The sequence below is a fragment of the Somniosus microcephalus genome, chromosome 2 (genome assembly GCF_052327205.1).
Source record: "Somniosus microcephalus isolate GS21.2 chromosome 2, FLI_Smic_1.0, whole genome shotgun sequence".
NCBI classification, from domain to species: Eukaryota; Metazoa; Chordata; class Chondrichthyes; order Squaliformes; family Somniosidae; genus Somniosus; species Somniosus microcephalus.
Genome location: NC_140988.1, coordinates 236,890,672 through 236,916,471, shown reverse-complemented (window position 1 = coordinate 236,916,471; position 25,800 = coordinate 236,890,672). Strand labels below are relative to the sequence as shown.

The 25,800-nt window shown below is 45.5% G+C and overlaps 1 protein-coding gene across 3 annotated transcripts in view; it reads right to left on the bottom strand.

Moving 5' to 3' along the window:
- Positions 1-12,029: 12,029 nt before the first annotated feature.
- The window catches only part of cep135 (centrosomal protein 135), a 257,425-nt gene continuing 243,654 nt past the window's right edge, over positions 12,030-25,800 (bottom strand). For 2 of the 3 annotated variants that reach the window (XM_085970351.1, XM_085970370.1), the window contains 3 exons: positions 16,291-16,395; positions 15,796-15,950; positions 12,030-14,067 (listed from right to left, as the gene is read on the bottom strand). In XM_085970351.1, coding sequence (XP_085826477.1) covers positions 15,803-15,950; positions 16,291-16,395 — 253 coding nt within the window. In that variant the 3' untranslated portion in view covers positions 12,030-14,067; positions 15,796-15,802. The remainder of the gene's footprint in view (positions 14,068-15,795; positions 15,951-16,290; positions 16,396-25,800) is intronic. The other variant, XM_085970360.1, reaches the window with a different exon arrangement.

The window sequence follows — 25,800 nt, the reverse complement described above, 5'->3', positions numbered from 1 at the left end:
TAAATTTCAGCTGGAGGAAATACAATACTCTATTATTTAAAACATCATTAAATTCAAACAATATTAGTTCAATAATTTTTTTTCAGTTTTATACTCAACATTAGCTGAAAAATAAAAATTAATGCATTTCAAATTATTTCCTCTGTCCCTTTAACATCTGTTTATAATGGACAGAAGTACCTCTGGGCAGTAAATTACAGGAATGTGAATGGATTTGGATACAAGCATAACTAGGTTGCTGCTCAGCCTGTAAGGAAATTAATGTGGACCGTATTTGTAGTACAGACTGGGCATAAGTGCTGCCACCCAATTTCTCACTGCCCACTCACCTAAATCCTGCTGCTAGTAATGATACTGCCTGGTACAAAATTTGTACCTGAGTAAATTTTTAAACAAAGTGTTTAAAATCATGGTATGAGTATTAAGCAGGAGACTGATACAGAAAATGCTGGAAATACTCAGCATCAGTGGAGAGAAAAAACTGAGACTGATACAGTCACAGTGACCTCAGAATATAATCTGCAAATATGTAATGGTCAAGTTACCACCAACTGCACTTTCTGGTATAGGTCATTTACTCCCTTGTAAACATGCAGTTGTAGTCCAGAAGCATTTGGGGTTGCCTCGATGGAGACTTGCCTCCTCTAGCCATTGGCAATCATTGCTAGCTCCCATGCAAGCACTCCCAAGCACTGGTGGTGTCATAACTGAAGACCACCCTCACCAGCGCTGAGAAGTATTGACTGGCAGTTGACGCATTGCACCACCTGATGACCATCCTGACCAGCAGTGGAATGAAACGCATCACATGGACCACAAAATGGCTCTGGAGGCATATTTGCATGTTGCAGTGAGGAGAGGAACCTAGAAAGTTCCAAGGGGACTGCCAAGCCAAGCAGCAACTCATTGAGCTTCACAGCAGTTGCTATTGCTTACTTTGTCCCTCCCCAGCGTACATTGTGAGGAGGATGTCACCACCACCCCACCATCCGTGCCTGTTGAGGATGCGGTCTATGCTATGCCAGCTGCCATTGTTGACACTGTGTTTTAATCTGAACTTGTTACACTAAAATGAATATCTGCTCTTTGATTTACTGGCTGCACAAGTAAATCCAGTGTCCAACATTGTGTTTATTTAAAACAACAGAAAATGCTGGAAACACTCAGCAGGTCAGGCAGCATCGTGGAGAGAGAAAGTTAACGTTTCAGGTCGATGACCCTTCGTCAGAACTGGAAAAAGTTAGAGAAGTAACAGATTTTTAAGCAAGTGTGAGGCAGGGAAATGGAGGAGGGGAGGAAAGAACAAAGGGGGAAGGTCTGCGATAGGCAGGAAGGCAGGAGAGATTAAATGACAAAAGGGATGATGGTGCAAGGCAAAAGGAGATGGTAAGGGGATAAGTTAAACAAAAGATGACAAGATGAGGTGTAAATGGCAATAGCAGAATCATCAACAGCTGCCATGTGAGAAAAAATATAGGGGCCGAGGTTATAGTCTGAAATTGTTGAACTCTTATGTTGAGTCCAGAAGGCTGCAAAGTGCCGAATCGAAAGATGAGGTGCTGTTCCTCGAGCTTACATTGAGCTTCATTGGAACAATGCAAGAGGCCGAGGATGGAGAGATCAGAGTGGGAGTGGAGAGTTGAGTTAAAGTGACAGGTAGCTCGGGGTCACACTTACAGACTTAACGGAGGTGTTCCACAAAGCCAATCTGCGTTTGGTCTCCCCAAAGTAGAGTAGACCGCATCGTGAGCAGCGAATACAGTATACTAAATTGCAAGTACAAGTAGTAAATCGCTGTTTCACCTGGAAGGAATGTTTGAGGCCCTGGACAGTGGGGAGGTGTTGCATCGCCTGCGCTTGCACGGGAAGGTGCCATGGGAAGGGGTGAGAGAGGACTGGACCAGGGTGTCGTGGAGGGAGCAGCCCCTTCGGAATGCTGAAAGGAGGGCAGGGGAAGATGTGTTTGTTGGTGGGATTACACTGGTGGTGGCGGAAATGGCAGAGGATGATCTGTTGAATGTGGAGGCTGGTGGGGTGAAAGGTGAGGCTAAGGGGAACCCTATCATGGTTCTGGGTGGGAGGGGAAGGGGATCCCTCGTGTTTATTTAGCTGTCCCCTTAAGAAACAAATGCTTAGTACTACAACAAATAACAATCTTTCTCCAGAAAGAGAAATTACTTAATTAATTTACATTTAAGGCATACTTAGATAATCTAGTTTGTTTTAGTTATGTTAGGAATCAGAAAATAATTGAAGGCAACATTGGGCTCTAGAGGGATTTATCAGGGTAGGTTAGGCATGTGCATAGATATGCCTAATGAGCCAAAAAGGCACACTGTTGTGTATGTACCTTTAAGGGAATAACTGGTCTCAGACTGCAGTACCGGCAGTGACCACCCCTGTATAAAAGGCCCTAGCAGGCTTCTGTAGTTTCAGTTTCCAGGTTGTCTCCATTCAGTAAAGACTTGTTATAATCAACTCCTGCAGTCCGTGTCTCAATTATACACGGACATAATACTGGCGACGAGTAAGAAACGAACTTACCTGCAACTCGGCAGCACCTCAGACGACGTTATTGAAGGTCGAAGCCAGAAGAAAAAAAAATAATCCAAAGAAACTCGAGAGACGGGCGTCGACCGTGGGCAACCGCCCTCCAAATCATCGAATTGAACAGTGCAGGAGAGACTGTCGAGAGCCGGGCTTGATCTCCAGTCTGTGGTTTCCCAGCTAATCGGGCTGGTGGCAGGTAGTGCACTGATCCTTCCTGGGCTGCGGCGGGCTAGAGCTCGATCGGATGGCTCTGCAACGGGGCCGGGCAGCGAGTCGGGAAGCAAAGAGAGAGGGTGGAGCGCACAGGGCGCGGCCGGTGCTTCGCAGCCGGGCAGCGTTCGGACCTAAGAGGAGGGAGGGAAGTGTCCCAGAGGGTCCGCTCCACGACGGGAACGGTTCTTCAATTAACGGAGCAAATATTGAAGCGCGATAGAAAAATAAAAATACCGCGGAGAGCGGCGTTGACAGCAGCGATCGGGGAGGCGCGAAGACCATAGGGCGTCGACATTACAGGATAGTAAAATAAATATAATCGGCAGCAACAGCGTTGGCAGCAGCGGCAGCGGCGGGAAAGCGTGGGAGGCGCCATCTTAACTCGGCGGGGAAGAAGGAAAAGCGCGGGAGGCACCATTTTGATCCATCGGGGACGAAGGCAAAGCGCGGGAGCCGCCATCTTAGATTTTCAAGATGCCAAAGACTGGCGATATCACTGCCTTCGATAATGCAATAGAAGACTGGACCACGTATGTGGAAAGAGTCGAGGTATATTGCGAGGCAAACAAAATAGCCGATGAGAAAAAGGCATCGGTATTGCTGAATTTAATGGGCGCAAGAACGTACGGCCTATTGCGGGACCTGATTACTCCAGCCAAACCGAAGGCGAAGAGTTTTAATGAAATTGTTGCTATCCTACAGGAACACCTAAATCCTACACCGCTGCTGATAGCAGAAAGATTTAAATTCCACAGGAGAAATCAGCATAAAAATGAGAGCAATGCTGATTACCTTACGGAACTACGCAAGCTATCAAAGCACTGCCAGTTCAGAGCAGGACTGGCAGATACCATACGGGACAAATTTGTCTGTGGACTCCTGAGTGAAGGAACCCAGAAGAGGTTGCTCTCAGAGAAAGAGCTGACGCTAGATAAGGCTTTCAGCGTGGCAGTATCGTATGAAGCAGCAGCAAGGGGAGCTGCAGAAATACAACAAAAGCCACAGGAATACGGCACCCACGAAATGACACGGGGATTTGCAAAATGTTATCGCTGCGGCAGAACAAACCATGACCAGAAGGACTGCTGGTCCAAGGACAAAATATGCAGGCAATGCGGAAAGATGGGACACATTGCATGAGTTTGCAGGTCTGGGAAGAAGACCAATGACAACAAAAAGGCTACTAAGGAACCATACAGGAAAGTACAAAAGATGACGGACAGTAGTTCCGAAGACCAGATGAGCGATAGTGAATCCGGGAACAAGAGACTAAGCTGTCTCAAACTTCACAATGTAATCGCAAAAGAGGATCACCGAACCATTTGGGTCACCCTCACGATAGCAGGGTCCCAAGTCAAAATGGAATTGGATACAGGATCAGCTCTAACCGTCATGAATCGACAAGACTATGAGCGGCTATTCTCACACATACCCTTGAGAGAGACATCCATTGTCTTGAGGACGTATACGGGGCAAAAAGTATACCCCAGAGGAAAAATAAGGGTGCCTGTCGAATACAACGGCAAGAAAATACGGAAATTGTATCTCTACATTCTGCAAGATGGTGGACCACTGTTATTGGGACGTGAATGGATCAGAAAGATAAGTTTAGACTGGCACTCCATTCAGGCACTGACGGTGGCTGGTAAAAAGGATGACGACGTCACTCCTGGACGATTGTCAACAATCTTAGCTGACGCCAAAGAGGTATTTCAACAAGAACTGGGCGCTCTTAAAGGCGTAACCGCCTCGATAAAAATAGAGGAGAATGCAATTCCCAAGTTTTTCAATTCGCCCAGCCGTCGAGGCAGAGCTGGAGAAGGCAGGCGTGTTATCTAAGGTAGACTGGAGCGAGTGGGCGACACCCATCATTCCTGTCATGAAGAAAACGTTAAACAATAAGTCTGAGGAGCCAAGGAAGGTTCGCATCTGTGGGGACTTCAAGGTGATGATGAACCCAGTCCTTCACACAGTACAATATCCTCTTCCAAGGATAGAAGATCTCTTCGCCTCACTATCTGGAGGGAAGCGTTTTACAAAAATTGACCTAGTACAAGCACATTTGCAGATGGAGGTTGAAGAATCCTCTAGGAAGTATCTCACAATAAACACTCACAAAGGTCTTTACCAGTATAATCGACTGGTATTCGGAGTAGCATCAGCTCCAGCGATATGGCAAAGAGTGATGGAACAAGTCCTGCAAGGGATTCCGGGGACTCGGTGTTACTTGGACGACATCCTAGTGACAGGTGAAGATGACAGTGAACACCTTGCCACCCTAGAGCAGGTGCTCACTAGACTACGTGAACATGGGCTACGAGCCAATCGCCCTAAGTGCGAGTTTTTAAAGAAACAGATATCGTATTGTGGCCACGTAATTGATGAAGAGGGGTTGCATAAGTCCCCTGAGAAAATTGAAGCGGTAGTTAAGGCTCCAGCGCCTGAAAATGTGTCGCAACTGAGGTCATTCCTCGGATTGGTGAATTACTACCATAAGTTTTTGCCGAATTTGTCCACAATTCTGCATCCACTGAACGCCCGACTACGAACGGGAGTAGCATGGAAATGGAGCGATGAATGTAAGCGGGCCTTTCAGAAGAGTAAGGACCTAATCACTTCAAGAGAAGTATTGGCTCACTACAACCCATCACTACCGATAAGACTGGCGTGTGATGCGTCTCCCTACGGTGTTGGGGCGGTACTGTGACATCAATTCCTTGATAGTTCAGAGAGGCCGATAGCTTTTGCGTCACGCTCGTTAACTTCAGCCGAGCGTAACTACGCCCAGATTGACAGAGAGGCCCTCAGCCTGGTGTGGGGGGTGAAGAAGTTCAATCACTACCTGCACGATCAGAAATTTACTCTACTAACTGATCATCAACCTCTCGTCTCCATTTTTAACCCTCAGAAGGGCGTACCGATACTGACGGCACAATGGCTACAGAGGTGGTCCCTTTTCCTAGGGGCACACCAATATGACATCGAGTACAAAGGAACTAAACAGCATGGGAATGCTGATGGATTGTTGCGCCTACCGTTGCCGACAGTGGAAGAAGAACTGGCAGTGGATCCAGTGGAGTTATTCCACTCGACTATAGTCGAATGTCTCCGTGACGAATGCAAACATAGAAAAGGAAACACGAAATGACCAGACACTCTCCTGGGTCTATGATTTAACGGTGAAGGGATGGCCAGCACATGGCGAACCACTGCTGCCAGCATTCTCGCTGAGAAGAGAACAGCTGTCAGTGTGCAGAGGAACCTTGATGTGTGGATCCAGAGTAGTAATTCCACCCAAATTGAAGGATAGAGTGCTCAATGAGCTTCCTGAGGGTCATCTGGGAGGGGTAAAAATGAAGAACTTAGCCAGAGCATTTGTGTGGTGGCCAGGAATCGATAGAGAAATCGAAGAGATGACCAAGAGCTGTACAGGATGCCAGAAGGTCCAAAACGCCCCACCACAAGCCCCTCTACATCCATGGGAGTGGCCCTCATCTCTATGGCAAAGGGTGCACATTGATTTTGCTGGTCCCTTTATGGACTCGATGTTTTTAATTGCAGTGGATGCACATTCAAAGTGGCCAGAGGTAATAAAAATGTCCTCAACCACCACAGAAAAAACTATCAGTCTTACGAACCATATTCGCCAGGAATGGGCTGCCTGAACAGATTTGCTCTGACAATGGACCACAGTTTGCATCTGAAGAGTTCCGGAGGTTCTTAAAGAACAATGGTGTTAAGCATTACACATCCGCCCCATATCATCCAGCCACTAATGGATTGGCCGAGAGGTTTGTTCAAACATTCAAGAAGGCTATCAAGGCAATGTGTAATGAAAATATACCCCTACAACACAAGGTGGATAACTTCTTGTTTGCCTACACATACGGTTACCAACCAAACTTCAGCCATGATGTTCTTCAATCGAAGACTACGATGCCACTTGGATTTGGTTAAGCCAAACGTCAGAAGAGATGCGGAGAACAGGCAGTTTCAGAATATGAATGAAAGGCCGACCAGGAGTTTTAAGATAGGTCAACCAGTTTTGGCCCGGGACTACCGCACAGAGAAATGGCAGCCAGGAACGATCTGTACACGGCAAGGACCTCTAATGTATACCGTGGACGTTGGAGAGAGCATTGTAAGACGCTATGCTGACCAGATTCTAGAGTCACTGGAAAACGTCAACTCCACACCACGATCTGATACACCTGGCGATGAAACCGAAGTACCAATTGCATCTACCGCAGAATCGGTGATATTGGAAGCAGACAAACCAAACGACATTGATCCCGACTCAACCTTGCCAGAAGAACCTGATATCCCAGAGGCGTTATCCAGACAGAATCAGGAAGCCTCCTCAAAGACTGAACTTATAATTGCTTAACTTCAACCAATGCATCTAGCAACCGTAATTGTAATTAGTTATTATTTAGTTGTTAAATGAATGTTATGTACTGTTTATCTAAAAGGGGAGGAATTGTTGTGTATGTACCTTTAAGGGAATAACTGGTCTCAGACTGTAGTACCGGCAGTGACCACCCCTGTATAAAAGGCCCTAGCAGGCTTCTGTAGTTTCAGTTTCCAGGTTGTCTCCATTCAGTAAAGACTTGTTATAATCAACTCCTGCAGTCCTTGTCTCAATTATACATTGACATAATACACACTACTAAAGGTAATGCCATGGCCCCAGTATTAAATTATAGGTGTGGAAGTAAAATTCAAGTAACCAGAATTGTTGTCCTTTTGTTTGGATGCTTTGCTGTTATACAGCCCCTATTAAAAAGTTCTGTGTCAATTTTATTACAGATTGCATTTTAAACTGTGGCTTCAGGATAGAAAAGGTTCATGTTTTGTAGCCTGCCTCGGAAGGGGCGAAACCTCTACCCATCCCCTTACAAAGCAAATGCTGTTGGGGTGGGGACTCCCTTCGTTGGGACTTCCCACTTCCCTGGCCCATTCAAGAGCTCATGTAGTACTAGGGGCTGACATAACCAGAGAAATCAATGGTACCAATCTTCATGAAAAGGAGACCTACGCATGGAGGCAGAGGGTATAGCTGACGTGCTAAATGAATACTTTGCATCTGTCTTCACCAAGGAAGATGATGTGGCCATGGACATAGTGAAGGAGGAGGTAGAGGAGATACTGGATGGGATAAAAATTGATAGAGGAGTAGGGTTGCAAAGGGGTGGAAAGTTTCCGGTAAATTTCCGGAAATTTTCCACGGGAAGTTTAGCTTGGGAATTTTGCCCAAAAAAGCACATGCTAGCATAATATTGTTTTTTTTGTATTTCTTTCTTTTTTTCCCCCCACAGGTTCTCTCTTAAAATTACTAACAGAGATGGAATCTTAATTATTAAGGAATTTCTTAATCAATATATGTTTATCTTCTTACTTGGCTTGTTTTAATAATTACAAGTTTTGTGTGTGACTGTGAACAAATGTGTCCTGATTGGTTGGATGAGTGGATGAGCGATTAGCTCCCTCTATTTGTAATATTTGCATATCGAATTGTGATTGGCCTGCAGGCATCTGTAAGACTGCTATAGTTTTTTTAAGATCCAGGTTAGGGGTCCTGAGGGAAGTCATTTTGTTTTCTGCTGATGTTGTGATGATGCAGTAAGTAAATCAGACTTTATACCAAATAAACCAGTTACTTGTTGAACTCTGTTGTCCTTCAATTTAAAATATACAAAATAATACACTATTGGTGATGTAGCGTCGTGTGTGTACAGGTCATGCTTCCATCACATGGAGCATCAGCAAAAATGTACTCACCCTGTTGCAATCGTGCTGATCGACCCCAGTTCGACACAGAGATGAATGCCCTTTATTTCTCTGCATAGAACAATGCCACGTTTACCGTCGGATGTGTGGAAGCATTTTACCCCAGGCATTAAAGATGGAAAGACTGTGTACATGTGCAAACACTGTAGAAAGCCATATGTAAAGAATGCCACAAAGATGCAGCAGCATTTATCCAACGATCTTGGATCACAAAAGGTCTTTGCAGTAGTTACTGACAATGCTGCGAATATGAAGGCTGCTTGGGCTCAAGTGGAGGAGGCCTACCCTCATATTACGTCTATTGGGTGCGCAGCTCATGGGCTTAACCTGCTCCTCAAGGACATCATGGGTTTGAGAACCATGGAAGCACTGTACAAGAGAGCCAAGCAAGTTGTTAAGTATGTCAGGGGAAAACAGGTAGTTGCAGCAACCTACAACTCAAAGCAAATGACAAAGAACAAGAACACCACACTGAAGCTGCCCAACACTAGATGGGGTGGTGTTGTCATAATGTACAACAGCCTTCTGGAGGGTAAGGAGTCGCTGCAAGAAATGGCAATATCCCAGTCTGGGGATATGGAAACCACCATCAAGAAAATACTGCTGGATGATGTGTTTTGGGAGAGAGTGGTTAGCAGCCTTAAACTACTCTCGCCAGTAGCATCTGCAATTGCTCAGATTGAAGATGATGCTGTCTTGTCAGATGTCCTCAGGCTTTTTACTGATTTAAAAGGACAAATCAGCATTGCCCTACCCACATCCCTGCTGCTCAAAGCAGAGGAGAAGGCAATTGTTCAATTCATACAGACGCGTCAAGAATTTTGTGTCAAGCCGATTCATGCTGCAGCATACATGCTGGACCCAAAGCATGTTGGGAGACCAATACTTTCTGGAGAACAGATCAACAGCGCTTACAGTGTGATTTCTACCCTCTCACACCATCTCAATCTGGATGTGGGCAAAGTTCTGGAAAGTCTGGCAAAGTTCTCTACCAAGCAAGGTCTTTGGAATGGGGATGGGATATGGGAATCATGCAAGCATATCAGTGCACATACCTGGTGGAAGGGACTTTGTGCATCTGAGGCCCTGTCACCTATTGCATCGGTGATACTCCAAATCCCACCTTCATCAGCGGCCTCTGAACGAAACTGGTCACTTTTTGGGAATACGCATACAAAGGTGTGCAACAGGCTGACTAACAAGAGAGTGGAGAAACTGGTGGCTATCCGGGCGGACCTACAACTTATTGAGCCAGATACAGATGTGTCCACCACACAGCTAGACACTGACAGAGGAGGAAATGGACACGTCAGAGCCAGAGTCAGAGAATCAGGAGGAGCAATGAGGAGTAGAAGACTCATGAGTAGAAGACTCAAAGGGACAAAATAAGGACAAATTACAGGCTAAATAAGCTGACGCTCTTTATTTTATTTTAGATGGGTCTTTTTTGTGGGGGTTCAATAAAGTTCAAAATTATAACCTAAATAAAGTTTTGAAAGCCTGTTTTTATTTGTATGGAACAGTATGTCTATTTTGACGACAAAGATAATATAAGGGTCAGAGACAAAAACCATCAGTGTGCAAAAAAACTCAAAATTCCCGAAAATTCCCATGGGAAGTTTCCTCTTTTAAAAATTCCCAGAATTTTGCAACCCTATAGAGGAGGTACGAGAAAGGCTGGCTGTACTTAAAAGTAGATAAGTCATGAGGACCAACTGGGATGCATCCTAGGACGCTGAGGGAAGTGAAGGAAGAAATGGAGGTACTGGCCATAATCTTGCAATCCTCCTTAGAAACGGTGGTGGTGTCGGTTACACCCTTGTTCAAAAGAGGGTGTAATGATAAACCCAGCAACTTCTGGTAAGTCAGTTTAACCTCAGTAGTGGGGAAGCTTTTCAAACAATAAACAGGGACAAAATTAACCATCATTTGGACAGGTGTCGATTAATTAAGGAAAGCCAGCACAGATTTGTTAAAGGCAAATCGTGTTTAACCAACTTGATCGAGTTTTTTTGATGAGGGCAATGTGGTTGACGTGGTGTACATGGATTTCCAAAAGGCCTTCGACAAAGTGCCACCTAATCGGCTTGCCAGCAAAGTTGAAGCCCATGGAATAAAAGGGACAGTGGCAGCATGGATACGAAATTGGCTAAGTGACAGGAAACAGAGAGTAGTGGTGAACGGTTGTTTTTTGGACTGGAGGAGGGTATACAGTGGTGTTCCCCAGGGGTCAGTTCTAGGACCACTGCTTTCCTTGATGTATATTAATGACTTGGACTTGGGTGAATAGGGCACAATTTCAAAATTTGCAGATGCCACAAAACCTGTAAGTATAGTGAACAGTGAGGAGGATTGTGATAGGCTGGTGGAATGGGCTGACACATGGCAGATTAAATTTAATGCAGGAAAGTGCGAAGTGATACATTTTGGTAGAAAGAATGAAAAGAGGAAATATAAACTAAAGGGTACAATCCTAAAACTGGGTGCATGAACAGAGTGACCTGGGGGTATATGTGCACAAATCTTTGAAAGTGGCAGGGCAGGTTGAGAAAGCAGTTAAAAAAGCTTACAGAATCCTAGGCTTCATGAATAGAGGCATAGAGTACAAAAACAAGGAAGTTATGATGAACCTGTATAACACACTGGTTTGGCTTCAACTGAAGTATTGTGTCCAATTCTGGGCACTGCACTTTAGGAAGGATATGAAGGGCTTAGAGAGGGTGCAGAAAAGATTTATGAGAATGATTCCAGGGATGAGGGACTTCAGTTACGTGGATAGATTGGAGAAGCTGGGGTTGTTCTCCTTGGAGCAGAGAAGATTGAGAGGAGATTTGATAGAGGTGTTCAAAATCATGAGGAAAGAGTAGATAGAGAGAAACTGTTCCCATTGGCAGAAGGGTTGAGGACCAGAGGACACAGATTTAAGGTGATTGGCAGAAGAACCAAAGGCGACATGAGGAAAAACCTTTTTATTCAGCGAGTGGTTAGGATCTGGAATGCAATGCCTGAAAGGGTGGTGGAGACAGACTCAATCACAGCTTTCAAAAGCAAGTTGGATAAGTACCTGAAGGAAAAAAATTTGCAGGGCTACGGGGAAAGGGCGAGGGACTGAGACTAGCTGAAGTGCTCTTCGCAGAGCGTCGGCACGGGCTCGATGGGCCGAATGGCCTTCTTCCGTGCTGTGACCATTCTATGATTCTATGAATGGGTCACTGGGTGGTTGCAGTGGGTTCAGGCCAGGCAAGCCCCCTGGACCAGCAAAGAAAGAATTTTTTTTGTTGATAATTTCTTCATTAGCCCCCTTTCACAGGGGGCAATATGAATATGGCTAGAGGGGCCAGGGCAATGTGCATGTGCAAAGAGATTGAGTGAAAGAATGAAAAAATTAAAACTATGAAGTTAGCAGGTATAAGTAAAAATCACAACTTCCTTCTTAAAAGTATTACTCAGAAACAAATTCAGGGCTGACTTGCTCAAACAGTGTAAGGATCTCCATTTTTATTAAATTTCTTATAAATAGATGCTAGATTAATTACAATTGGCAAAATAAAGTACAAAAAATTAGCATGTACTCAGTAATAAAAATCAAAACTATAAACTTATCTAAAATTGGTTTTAGCAACAAAGAATATGCTGAAGATATTTTATGTGGTACAAAATTTGGAATACCAAATAAGTTCTAATGGTATACATCAAGAAAATAAATCGCTGCTTATAAATTGATTTGTACCATTATCACAAACTTTAGTTGATAAATACATACAGATGCATGAGATTTGAGGCAACCAAGTTTATAAGACATTAGGATTACAGTTCTGGAATATCAAATTTGGTAATCAGTAATGGGAAAATAAGATATGGTTTTAATATTTTAATGGAAAAATATACATTTTTAAAAAAATCGGTGACCTCCATTTCAGTTATTTAATCCCACTGGAATCTCTATGGCACAAGGAATGATTAGTAAGATAGACTTGATCAAAAAATGTAATATCGCCATTTAAAAATGATGTCCTTAAGAATTACTCTCAAAAATCAATACAGGAAACTTTTTTTTATCCGGCACCGACGTGGTGCTGGTTCATCAAAAATTCCAGATAACCGAGAGCTATAGTAAAAGATATGGAGAGCTGAGAGCTCCGTATAAAGCAACAATCCCTGTTGCTTAGCAACAGGTGCAGAACAATGGCCACAAGTTCCAAGCGTCTCTGTAGCTTAGCAACAGCTGCAGCCACACCCTTGCACAGTAACAGATCGAGGAAGGCAAGTACAGTATGAAGTAAAACTTACCTGAACCTACTCCTGAATTTTGCCGGTTAACCGGGATTTCCGGTTATTTAGGTGCCGGTAAATCGAAAGTTTCCTGTACTCATTTCTCAATACTTTATATAGAAACCATTAGTTATATCCAGCCCAAGAACCTCCTGTGCATTTATTAAACAAGTTGTAAGTCTATTTCACTATAGTTATGCCTCAAGAGAATTTTCAAGATGGTGAAACTTGGTTTACATTGTATGGTTAACCATGAGATGGCAAAGCAACAACAGTTATTAATAATGAAAGACGACTTGGGAGCTGGTAGCAAAAATATTTGTTAGAGAGCAAACATATCAATAAATAACCTACATATAACATTGAAAACCTAATTCAGTATAAAAATCTTTACAGAATAAAAATTTCTTCACAAACATACAATACAGCTATTTACAGCACAATATGGGCATTGCATCAGATTGAGAGAATTTCAGCACCCCATTTTGTTAGTGTCTGTTTATGAAAGTATGTGAAAAAATTAAAATTTATAACACCATTTTCACAGATTCTATAATTGTCAGTAAATTTTAATCCACATAGTTTAAAAAGGAGTGTTCTTATTTCCTATTTGCTTTATATTATCTTGCAGTTTTACCGTGGCAAAAAAATCTTGTTTTATGGTTCACTTGTCATCATGTTAATCTCGTATATTTGATCCAGTGAAATAAATGCAATTATATGTTCAATGAAGATTTTAAGAAAACTGATTTGAAAATTGATCAATAGCAATCTATAACATTAGAAAGTTTAAAAAGAATCTGAAATCTTGCTGCTTTAGTGTCAAGCATTATTGAAAAGAATATGGTTGGGCAAGCTCTACATGTTTTATAAGCACTGTAATGCAGAAAGTCAAACCTAGGTTACGTACAGGCTAGGTGTTCTTCGAACAAATGGGGGAAAATGCTGATCTTTTAATAAAAGAAAAATGTTACACAAACTGACAAATGTGCAGAGTAGAATATGGACCTGCCAATGAATTAAGTTATCATAGTCCACTCCATTACTAGAAATGTAATAAAGAATTTTGTCCTGAACATGAGTTTCCTTCATTTCAAAATTCTGCAAAGACTGATGAAACTAATACTGCAAAAGATTCAGCACGCAACTTCCGAAACGCTCTTTTGTTCAGACCTGCGGCTCCATTTGTGAAACATTCAACTGGCTTGAGTGAAGTCAACTCCTTAAAGTAAACTTCTAAAACTGGGAAGAGAAAAATAGTCAAGAGTATTTATTACAAATATATCAACCAACTACAAATTATAATTGAGGCTGTTGTATAGATTATCACCAATGCTGCTTGTGTTGGAAAAGGTGGACTATTGACCTTTATGTGCAGTAGCCTTCATAATTTGAACAACTGACTCTAGGGGAATAAAGGGATATGGGGATCGGGCGGGAAAGTGGAGTTGAGTTCGAAGATCAGCCATGACCTTATTGAATGGCGAAGCAGGCTCGAAGAGTCATATGGCCTACTCCTGCTCCTAATTCTTATGTTCTTAAATGTCTCCTTTGGGCCTTCGATATACCTTGCATCATCCCAGCTCGACCCCCCTCCCCCCCCCACCAACACAGCACCTTCACCTCCACCCCCCCACGGTCATTCAATTAATGTTTTAAAATTGCAACTGGCAATCACTGAGGCATTCTGTCCAAAGGTTTAATTGAGCCAATGTCATGTATCCGATTTTTTGGATTATTTTCTCCACCCTACATTTCTAGATATCCCTGCTCTGTACATCAACTACAGCTGGGAGAGGCATTGTGCCATCAGACCTCCACCTATGACACTGTTGAGCTGACTAAGATTTGAAATGCCCAAAGAATTGCTTCAAATGTGTCCTGAAAATGGAGTCAGTAATCCTACTGAATGCTGGGAAAGGAAAGGGCTAATTAAATGAAGGCTAATACAAACTAAACATTCTTTACTAGGTATAGAAGACAAATCTTCAAGAATACAGGCCCAGAGATGGCTTGTTAAGGGGAACATTTTAAGATGTCCTGCCTTATCTGGATGACCCCGTTGTTATTAAAGACCAGAAAGCTAGGGAGTAAATGAGCAACCTGTGCTTCATTGATTTGGAGGTCATTAGGTGAACAACAGGGCTGTGTGGCAATTGACACCAGAAGGGCTGAACTCTTCTAAGGCTCACTCACGGTCAATTTAAATTTTCAAGATTGAGATCGATAGATTTTTGCTAGGTAAGAGTATCAAAGGATATTGAACAAAGGCGGCCAAATGGAGTTCTGGTACAGGTCAGTCATGATCTAACTGAATGGCGGAACAGGCTTGAGGGACTACTCTCTTCCAATGTAAGATGGTGTTTTTGACACTATCGTCTTCAGTCCTCAATCCTTAGTTTAGTTCTTTTAGTAATTGATGTAGTAATCCTTGTAGTAGGTAGTGTATGAGTTCTTTGTCTTGTATATATAGGAGGGTGTCTCTGTGAAATTGGAAAGTGTATCTCTGACAGAAAGAGAGAAAAGTTATAGAAGTCAATATTGTACAACTATAGCAGCCAGATAGAAGTGTGTCACTTAGATGTACAAGTTTCCCTGAGATCAAGGGAGGTGAGGTTTAAGCCAGCTCGTTCAGATACTGCTACCAGTGTGGAAGGTGAATTCATCAAGGAGCAGAGATTCTAGGAGGAACAGCTAGCATTTCCACAGTGCATCGATCCCAGTGTTCTTATAGAGGTGAACGAGTATGGTCCGGCAATGACTCTTTTCTTTACTTTTGCCGTGGGGAAGTGTCTGGTCTCTACTCAGGAGCTCCCAATAAATGTGAAAAACTTGTAAATATGATACTGTTAATGTGCAAAAGAATAAAAAAAGACTAGACTGAATTGCAACATCTATTTTGAATACATGGTACATTTACATATACCCATTTGACTGTTAGATTTTAGTTAAGGATCATAAACTACTCACTTGTCATTTAACAGTCAGTAGAACATTCTGTTACCCTTTTAGTGGAGCACGTATCCTGGGAATGTGAAAGAGGGCTCACTGATGTTCTGAGTGGGGACAAGGAACTGATGGTAGTAGAAAGGCCGTGGCGACGCATCTCCTGAATTGCACGCTCTCTGTGGAATGAACAATTAAAAAGACAAAGAGCATTTATTTCTACAAATTGTACATGTACACTGGAAGCTGGTGACTATGATTATTACAGTCAAAAATAGTGTTCTGTCAACATGACAATAAACTGAAAGCAGCGCTGATATCTAAAAAATTATAAGCAGCTTTTGGGAAGTAGCTAATTTTTCCAGTCACCTATATTCCACATGATGGATCATGTGGAAAGATAAATATTACAGTCCATCTACCAGGGTAAACTGTTCTTTTCAAGTTAGTGCATCTAAAAAGCCTCAAGAAGTTGAACATAATCATTAATTCTTTTGTGTACTGTACTGCAGACATTACCTTTCAAAACGTTCCGTCGTCAGTTGCCGTTTGATAAGATCAAGCTCCATTTGAAGCTGTGAAGATTTAGTACGAAGCTGTGCTATTTCTCGATTCTGGCTCAATCTGTGAAGAATTATTAGTTGCATTAGAGATAAGATATGCATCAGTACTTTACAGACAAATCATCAAATGTAGTAACAATTTTTTTCAGACACAGTGGCCCAGATATTTCACATGAGGTATGTCTGCTCCCAGGCATAACAGGAGTGGACTTGGATGGCAAATGAGTTAGGAGGCAATGGCCTAGAAATTCAGTCTAGCCACTTTTGGGGCGGTAAAGTCGGGCGGGCGCTAAAGTTTGCGCCCGGCGCAAACTCGATGGCACTTCGCCGATATTCAGTAGCTTCGCCCTAAGAGGTTGCTTGAGCGCTAAAACTGGCGTTGCACGCCTATCTTTAGGCGCTAAGCCGGCGGTGCAGAGGGATAGCGCCGAGGCCGGGCGCAGTGCAGGTGCGGTCATTTCTTGATTGACAGCAGACACCGTGGCGCCGGCCAGCTCTTAAAGGGGGAAGGGTCGACTTGCTCTGCTGCAACGGCCTGCACACTGCAGCCTTCCAGCTAGGCCTGAACACGGCTGGTGATCAGAAGGAGCCATGGCAACGGTACAGAAGGCCCGTGGGCATGCCCTGCGCTTCTCAGCCCATGACTTGAAGGTGATGGTGAGGGCCTTGGAGAAGAGACAGCACATCTTGTTCCCGGACACTGGCAGGAAGCCTCCCACCAGCGTCTATAGGAAAGCCTGGAGGGAGGTCGCCCGCTGGGTGTCGGCCACCGGCGATGCCCCCAGGGACAATGTCCAATGCCAGAAGAAGTTTAATGACCTGACCAGGATTGTCAGGGTGAGTACCCTTTACAGTCTCCTCCTCATCCTTGCATGTACACCTGACATGATGGTCAAAGGGACCTGAAAGCCCTAATGGCCAGCAGCTATGGGACAGTCATGAACATCAATTGCACATTCTGCACTTTACACCATGGGAGGCAGTGCACACCACATCAGGGCTACACACTGGCCAAGCTATTCCACCATGGGAGGCAGCGCACACCACATCAGGGCTACACACTGGCCAAGCTATTCCACCATGGGAGGCAGCGCACACCACATCAGGGCAACACACTGGCCAAGCTATTCCACCATGGGAGGCAGCGCACACCACATCAGGGCTACACACCGTACTTACAGGCCGTCCTTTCTCTTGCAGGCAAAACTTGCCAACAACCGAAGGCACCAGGAGCAGACCAGGGGAGGCTGCCCCCAGATCCAGGAGCTCACTCCCCTGGAGGAGCGCGTGAGTCGCCTCATGGGACCGCGGGTGATTGGGCCCGTCGCCTGTGGAGATGCCGACCCTCTTCTGGGCCACAATGGTATGGACATCACCTTTTGGACCTCTCTCGTCGCACTTGCGCATCCGATCTACCTCCTTTGCCATTGTCCGACCAATGCGCTGAATGCCACCAGTCATGCCTCCCTCGCTGACGCCCTCTCCTCACTCTAAAGCTACTCTTGTGCCTTCCTGCTTTCAGCTGGTGACGAGGAGCTCCCTGAAGCTGCCAGTGACAGCCCCTCTGATGAGGAGGAGGAGGAACAGGAAGGCAGACCATCAGGGCAGCAGTCAGGTGCGGCTGCAGATGCCGAAGTAGTGGACACGTCTTCCCTGGAGGAGAGCCTGGAGGAAGTGTCGGAGGGGAGTGGAGCTGCTGGGACCAGTGGCGTCCAGCAACCCAGGAGGGCAGCGGTTGGTCGGCGGCCTTCCCCCCAGAGGGGGGAAGGATCGGAGGGGAGTGCAGTTGCTGGGCCCAGTCGCCGCCGGCAATGTGGCAAGGGTCAGCCAGCTCTGCCCCCTGCTCCCCAGCGGGAGAGTCCGGACTCCAGTCCGGCCACCTTCAACTCAGAGGAGGTGCGCCACCTCGATCAAATGGCCCCGGATTCGGATCGCCAGCACACCGAGCTGATGGGGGTAGTGGCACGGATGCCTGAGGCCATCGAGTCCCTGGCTAGTAGTGTGCGCGAGTTCGGGGCCTCACATGCCGCGAGTGGCCGGCTGATCAGTGATGCCGTCCAGACAGTGGCTGCTCTGTTGCGGTCGCAGACCAGGGCAACAGGGGCACTGACTGCTGCCACATGTGCTGCGTCAGCCAGGCATCGCCTGGACACCCGCCGCGCTGCAGCAGCACAGCGGGCTGCCCTTCGGCAGATTGGTGCGCATGCTGCAGTGCGGGCCCGTGCGAGTGCCAGAGTGGCACATCACCAGCCAGGGCCGACCATCCGCCAGATTGCACACATTCCTCCAGCCGTCACCGCCACTCCCCCAGTGGCGCCTCAACGGCAAGCGGCTGCGAATGATGTTGGCCAGGCACAGCTGCGCCAATCACCAGCCGGCCCCTCGAGGGGCAAACCCCATCTAGGCCGCCCCCCAAGGGCATCTGCCGGAAGGACATCTAACCCTCAGGAGCCTTTCCCCAGCCTCGCAGCAGCCACTGGGCAGAGCTTGCGGAGGAGCAGCAGGCCGGGCAGGGGCCCTAAAAGGCTCGACAAGGTCTCGCCCTCGCGGCCCAAGAAGTAGGCGGTGTGGCCAAGTGTTATTTTATATGGCGATGCCTATGTTTCTTTTGGCCATGGTTGTTTTGTTTCTGGGGATGTTTTTTGGGTTAAGGCCGAGGATGAAGGCCATTTTTGAACAAAAGTTCAGTTATTCCTCCCCAGGTTGTGGGAGTGAGTCATTTGATGTACTGTTTTTTGGGGCCGTTTAATGTTTCTGGGTTTCATGTGTGAAGGGGTTTCATTGGTCTAAAATAAAGATTTCTCTTTATTCAGACAGTGTCCATGTTTGTTGCTGTAAGTGTTTGTTGCCTTCGCCGGCTGAGGGCTTGCGGAGCGGCTGCGTTCATGTTCCTTCATGGCCACAAGGCATTCCCTGACAGGGGGCTTAGAAGTGACGTTCAATAAGCTGCCGACGGACGGCCCTTGGACCTTCTCGCTCCCTCCTGGGATGGTACTCCTCCTCCTCCTGCTCCTCCTCCTGAGGTGGTGGTCCAATGTGAGGTGGCAGTGCCTGAGTCCTGCGGAGAGCCAGGTTGTGCAGCATGCAGCAAACAACGATGAATTGGGACACTCGGTCCGGGGAATACTGCAGAGATCCGCCGGAACGATCCAGGCAGCGGAACCGCTGCTTGAGGACGCCAATTGTTTGCTCGATTATGTTCCTGCTCGCTTGATGACTCTCGTTGTATGCCTCTTCAGCAGGGGTCCTGGGCGCGTGGAGCGGGGTCATGAGCCAGGTACACAAAGGATAGCCTTTGTCCCCGAGAAGCCATCCTCTTGGGGGAGGCTGTGCCTCGAACATGTCACGCACAGTTGTCTGCCGCAGGATAAAGGCATCGTGGCTGCTGCCTGGAAAGCGGGCATTGACAGCTAGGATGCGCTGCTTGTGGTCACACACCAGCTGCACATTGAGGGAATGGTAGCCCTTCCGGTTGCGGTAATCCTCGGCATGCTCCACAGGTGCCCGCAAAGCCACATGCGTACAGTCAATGGCGCCCTGCACCAAGGGGAAGGCCGCGAATCTTGCAAATCCCAGTGCACGCTGATGCTGCCTCTCCAGGGCCATGGGGAAGGAGATGAATTGGCGTCTCCTTCTGAAAAGGGCATCGGTCACCTGGCGGATGCAGCAATGCACAGCGAACTGGGATATGTTAGCTATGTCCCCAGCAGCGGATTGGAAGGAGCCGGTGGCATAGAAGTTCAAGGCCACCGTCACCTTCGCCTCCACCGACAGAGACGTCCTTGCTCCTGAGCTTTGGACGCAGATCTCTGCGAAGCAGATGGCAGATCTCTGCAACCACCTCCTTTCGGAATCTCAGCCTTTTTACACATCTCGCGCCACTCATGTTGAGGTAGGTGCGCTGCTGGCGGTATGCCCTGACTGGGTAAGGCCTATGTTGCCGACGCCTGTTGCCCCCTCTGCGTCTAGCCAGGGCTGCCCCTCACACCGCGTCTGCGAGCCCTACGGACATGACGCTGAAACTCAGCGTTGGCACCCCATGCAGCCCCCATAATATGCTGCCAAACAGTCAAATATACAAGAGGCCACTTGCAACGCTCTGGCCTGAAGCCAAAAATACCTGAGCTAGTGTGGGCCCAAACCAGAAAGCTGTCTTCCTTGGTCTCTCTCCAGAAATCCGTTGCACAAGAGTGTTTGCTGCAAAATGCCTGCCCTTTATAGTGCAGGGTAAGTGCCCTTTAATTTATGCTCCCCGGGTCCCGCGTCGGCTCTGTTGCGTTCCACTAAACAAGCATGCGGGCCGCCGGTCGCACAATGGGGCGGTCCCACTGAAGTTCTGGATCGGGGCTCGGAAAGGGCGTTGCACGAGGATATGACGTCATTTTCTGCGCGCGCAGGTGAGCGCGCGCTAAACTTTGCGCCGGCGCTAAATGTCTACTTAATTTGGGGCGAGGCGCAGATCGCGCTGCGCCCGGACGCTACACGCATAGCGCCCGAAATTCACTTCTCTTAAGGCGCTAACGGCTGGCGCAAGCAACTGAATTTCTAGGCCATTCTGTTGGCCTCTGCTCGGTTCCACCACTTCCAGTATTTACAACCGAAAGTACAGTACGACTGCCCATTTATTACATAGAAATTACAAGACGGTAACAGGCTGTTCAGCCCACTCCTTCGGTGTTGGCTTTTATCTTCCACACAAGCAAGTCATAATCTCATTTGCCTATCCTGTTTCCATAGCCCTTTATAAAGGTGTCAGCCATGGCTCAGTGGCAGCACTCTTGCATCTAACTCAGAAGGTTGTGGGTTCAAGCCCCACTTCAGAGACTTGAGTACATAATCTCGGCTGACACTCCAGTGCAGTACTGAGGGAGTGCTGCACTGTTGGAGGTGCCATCTTTCAGATGAGACGTTAATCTAAGTTCCGTCTGCCCCTCTTGGGTGGACGTCAAAGATGCCACGGCACTATTTCAAGAGGAGGGGAGTTCTCCCAATATCCTGGGCAACATTTATCCCATCAAGTCTCTGGAGTGGAACGTAAACCGACAACTTTCTGACTCAGAGGAGAGTGTGCTACCACTGAGTCAAGGCTGGCACTGTAGTGACTACACTTCAAAAAGCAATTAACTGGCTGTGATGCACTTTAGGGCATTTTGAGGTTGTGTAAGGTGCTACCTAAATGCTTCCATCTAACCTATACTTAAAAGTTGACATGATCACTAAAATTATTTAAATGACCAAGGTTGGAAAATCAGCTGGTTAGGGGTGCAATGCTGCAGAGGCCAGAAATCCTGGCCTGCCACACTGGCACTGATATAAGAAGCTCAGTGGAAGATGAAGGTTCATAGCTCTGTGCTCACTCTTAAAGTCTCATTGAAAAGGCTACTAGATCTTGGCTCACGAATTAAATATATTTTCTCCAATATGATTAAAGTGAATAATTAGTAAGAGGTTGTAACGAGCAGAATAGATAAGGGGGAACCAGTGCATTTGGATTTTCAGAAAGCATTCGATAAGGTGCCACACAAGAGGTTATTAAACAAAATTAGGGGTCATGGGATTGGGGGGGGGGGGGTGTAATATACTAGCATGAATTGAGGATTGGTTAACAAACAGAAAACAGAGTAGGAATAAACAGGTTATGTTCGGGTTAGCAGGCTGTAACTAGTGAGGTCCCGCAAGGATCAGTGCTTGGGCCTCAGCTATTCACAATCTATATCAATGATTTGGATGAGGGGACCAAATGTAATATATCCAAATTTGCTGATGATACAAAGCTGGGTGGGAATGTAAGTTGTGAGGAGGATGCAAGGAGGTGTCAAGGGGATATAGACAGGCTAAGTGAGTGGGCAAGAACATGGCAAATGTGGAGAAATGTGAAGTTATCCACTTTGGTAGGAAAAATAGAAAAGCAGAGTATAGAGGTAGCTATAGAGATAGTGGATGCATTGGTTGTCATTTTCCAAAATTCCATAGATTCTAGAATGATTCCTGTGGATTGGAAAGTAGCAAATGTAACCCCACTATTTAAGAAAGGAGGAGAGAGAAAGCAGGGAACTACAGACAAGTTAGCCTGACATCAGTAGTAGGGAAAATGCTAGAATTTATTATTAAGGACATGGTAACAGGGCACTTAGAAAATAATAATAGGATTGGGCAGAGTCAACATGGATTTATGAAAGGGAAATCATGTTTGATTAATCTGTTAGAATGTTTTGAGGTTGTAACTAGCAAAATAGATAAGGGGGAACCAGTAGATGTAATGTATTTAGATTTTCAGAAGGCATTCGATAAGGTGCCACACAAGAGGTTATTAAACGAAATTAGGGCTCATGGGATTGGGAGTAATAAAATAGCATGGATTGAGGATTGGTTAATGGACAGAAAACAGAGAGTAGGAATAAATGGGTCATTTTCAGATTGGCAGGCTGTAATTAGTGGGATGCTGCAAGGATCGGTGCTTGGGCCTCAGCTATTCACAATCTACATCAATGATTTGGATGAGGGGACCAAATGTAATATATCCAAGTTTGCTGATGATACAAAGCTAGGTGGGAATGTAAGTTGTGAGGAGGATGCAAGGAGGTGTCAAGGGGATATAGACAGGCTAAGTGAGTGGGCAAGAACATGGTAAATGTGGAGAAATGTGAAGTTATCCACTTTGGTAGGAAAAATAGAAAAGCAGAGTATTTTTTAAATGGTGAGAGATTGGGAAATGTTGTTGTTCAGAGGGACCTGGGTGTCCTTGTACACGAATCACTGAAAGTTAACATGCAGGTACAGCAAGCAATTAGGAAAGCAAATGGTATGTTGGCCTTTATTACAAGAGGATTTGAGTATAAGATTAAAATCGTCTTACTGCAATTATATAGGACCCTGGTGAGACCACACCTGGAGTATTGTGTACAGTTTTGGTCTCCTTACTTAAGGAAGGATATACCTGCCATAGAGGGGGTGCAATGAAGGTTCATCAGACTGGTTCCTGGGATGGGGGGGATCGAGTAGACTAGGCCTATATTCTCTAGAGTTTAGAAGAATGAGAGGTGATCTCATTGAAACATATAAAATTCTTAGAGGACTTGACAGGGTAGATGCAGGGAGGATGTTTCCCCTGGCTGGGGAGCCTAGAACCAGGGGTCACAGTCTCCGAATAAGGGGTCGGCCATTTAGGACTGAGATGAGGAGAAATTTCTTCACTCCGAGGGTGGTGAATCTTTGGAATTCTCTACCCCAGAGGGCTGCGGAGGCTCAGTCGTTGCGTATGTTCAAGACAGCGATCGATAGATTTTTGAATATTAAGGGAATCAAGGAATGTGGGGAAAGTGCAGGGAAGTGGAGATGAGGTCGATGATCAGCCATGATCTTATTGAATGGCGGAGCAGGCTCAAAGGGTCAAATGGCCTACTCCTGCTCCTATTTCTTATGTTCTTATGTACACATTGCTCAGAATAATTTCTCCCCCTATTTTGTGTTATTTCTCCTCTACCATATACCATTCCTCAACCAAGAGACCATATATTACTCAACCAATACAGTACTATTATTAAATTGTTAGCTCATTTGCAAGTGCTTTTGGTCAATTACAGTTGTTGGACTGGGAGATATTTCAGTTCTCTTGGAAATTTTACCTGTAATCACCATTCTTAGAATATAAATTACGGGGAATCTACTAAAGTGCAGAATATACAAGTCTGCTGGAAGGCCAAATAACTTGTTTCCATTTAATACTTTACGTTTGTAAAAGTGGCCTAAGTTGACTTGTGCTCCAACTGTCTATCTTGCCCTCTGGCGACGTATCCTGTACCCCAGACAGCAGTGCTGAGATCAATAGCTCACTATCCTATCACTATGGACTAACATGTATTAGGAATTATTAAGACGCCACACAAGTTCTAGGAAGTTACAGAAAAATGACTAAAGGATTTAGCAGATCACTACAAATTTCTACCAGTTAAATCAGCCATATACTACTCAACCAATATGATGCTATTTTTTAACATACTGCAACCGTACTACTGCAACCGTACTTCAGTAACTATTTTAAAACTTTTTTGGTGAATCTAGTCCTTAGCATTTGCTATTTCGCAAACCTATCAAGCAATCTTAGGCAAGATATAATATGGTTAGATGCAGAATTCAGTTTTCTTTACTACATCAGTGTAACATTTTCCATTTCACAAATCAGCCATCTTCTGGCCTGTTTGTAACTTTATAAATCAACAATCCTGCTCAAAGTATTTACAGAACAGAAACAGGCCACTTGGCCCAACAGCTCCATGCTGGTGTTTATGTTTCACACGAGCCTCCTCCCACCCTTCTTCATCTAACCCCATCAACATATCCTTCTATTCCTTTCTCCCTCATGTGTTTATCTAGCTTCCTCTTAAATGCATCTATGGTATTCGCCTCAACCACTCCATGTGGTAGGAAGTTTCACATTCTAACCACTGTCTAGGTAAAGAAGTTTCTTCTGAATTCCCTGTTGGAGTTATTAGTGACTATCTTATATTTATGGCCTCTAGTTCTGGTCTCGCCCACATGTGGATACATCTTCTCTACGTCTACTTTATCAACCCTTTCATAATCTTAAAGACAACAACAACTTATATATTTATATAGCACATTTAACATAGCAAAACATCCCAAGGCGCTTCACAGAAGTGTTACCAAACAACATTTGACACCGAGCCACAAAAGGAGATATTAGGGCAGATGACCAAAAGCTTGGTCAAACAGGCAGATTTTAAAGAGCATCTTAAGGGAGAAAAGAGAAGCAGAGTGGTTTAGAGAGGGAATTCCAGCGCAGCTTAGGGACGGAATTCCAGAGCTTAGGGCCTTGGCAGCTGAAGGCACAGCCACCAATGGTGGAGTGATTAAAATCGCAGATGCTCAAGAGACCAGAATTAGAGAAGTGCAGGTATCTTGGAGGAGATTAGAGATAGGAAGGGGCGAGGTCATGGAGGGATTTGAAAACAAGGATGAGAATCTTAAAATCGAGGCGTTGTCAGACCAGGAACCAATACAGGTCAGCGAGTACAGGGGTGATGGGTGAACGGGACTTGGTGCGAGTTAGGACATGGGCAGCAGAGTTTGGGATGACCTCAAGTTTACGGAGGGTAGAAAGTGGGAGGCCGGCCAGGTGTGCATTGGAATAATCAAGTCTAGAGGTAACAAAGTCCTGGATGAGGGTTTCAGCAGCAGATGAGCTGAGGCGGGGTGGAGTCGGGTGATGTTACAGAGGTGGAAATAGGCGGTCTTAGTGATTATGCAGATAGGTGGTCGGAAGCTCATCTTGGGGTCAAATATGACACCAAGGTTGCGAACAGTCTGGTTCAGCCTCAGACAGTTGCCATGGAGAGGGATGGAGTCAATGGTTAGCGAATGGAGCTTGTGGTTGGACCCAAGACAATGGCTTCGGTCTCCCAATATTTAGTTGGAGGAAATTTTTGCTCATCCAGTACTGGATGTC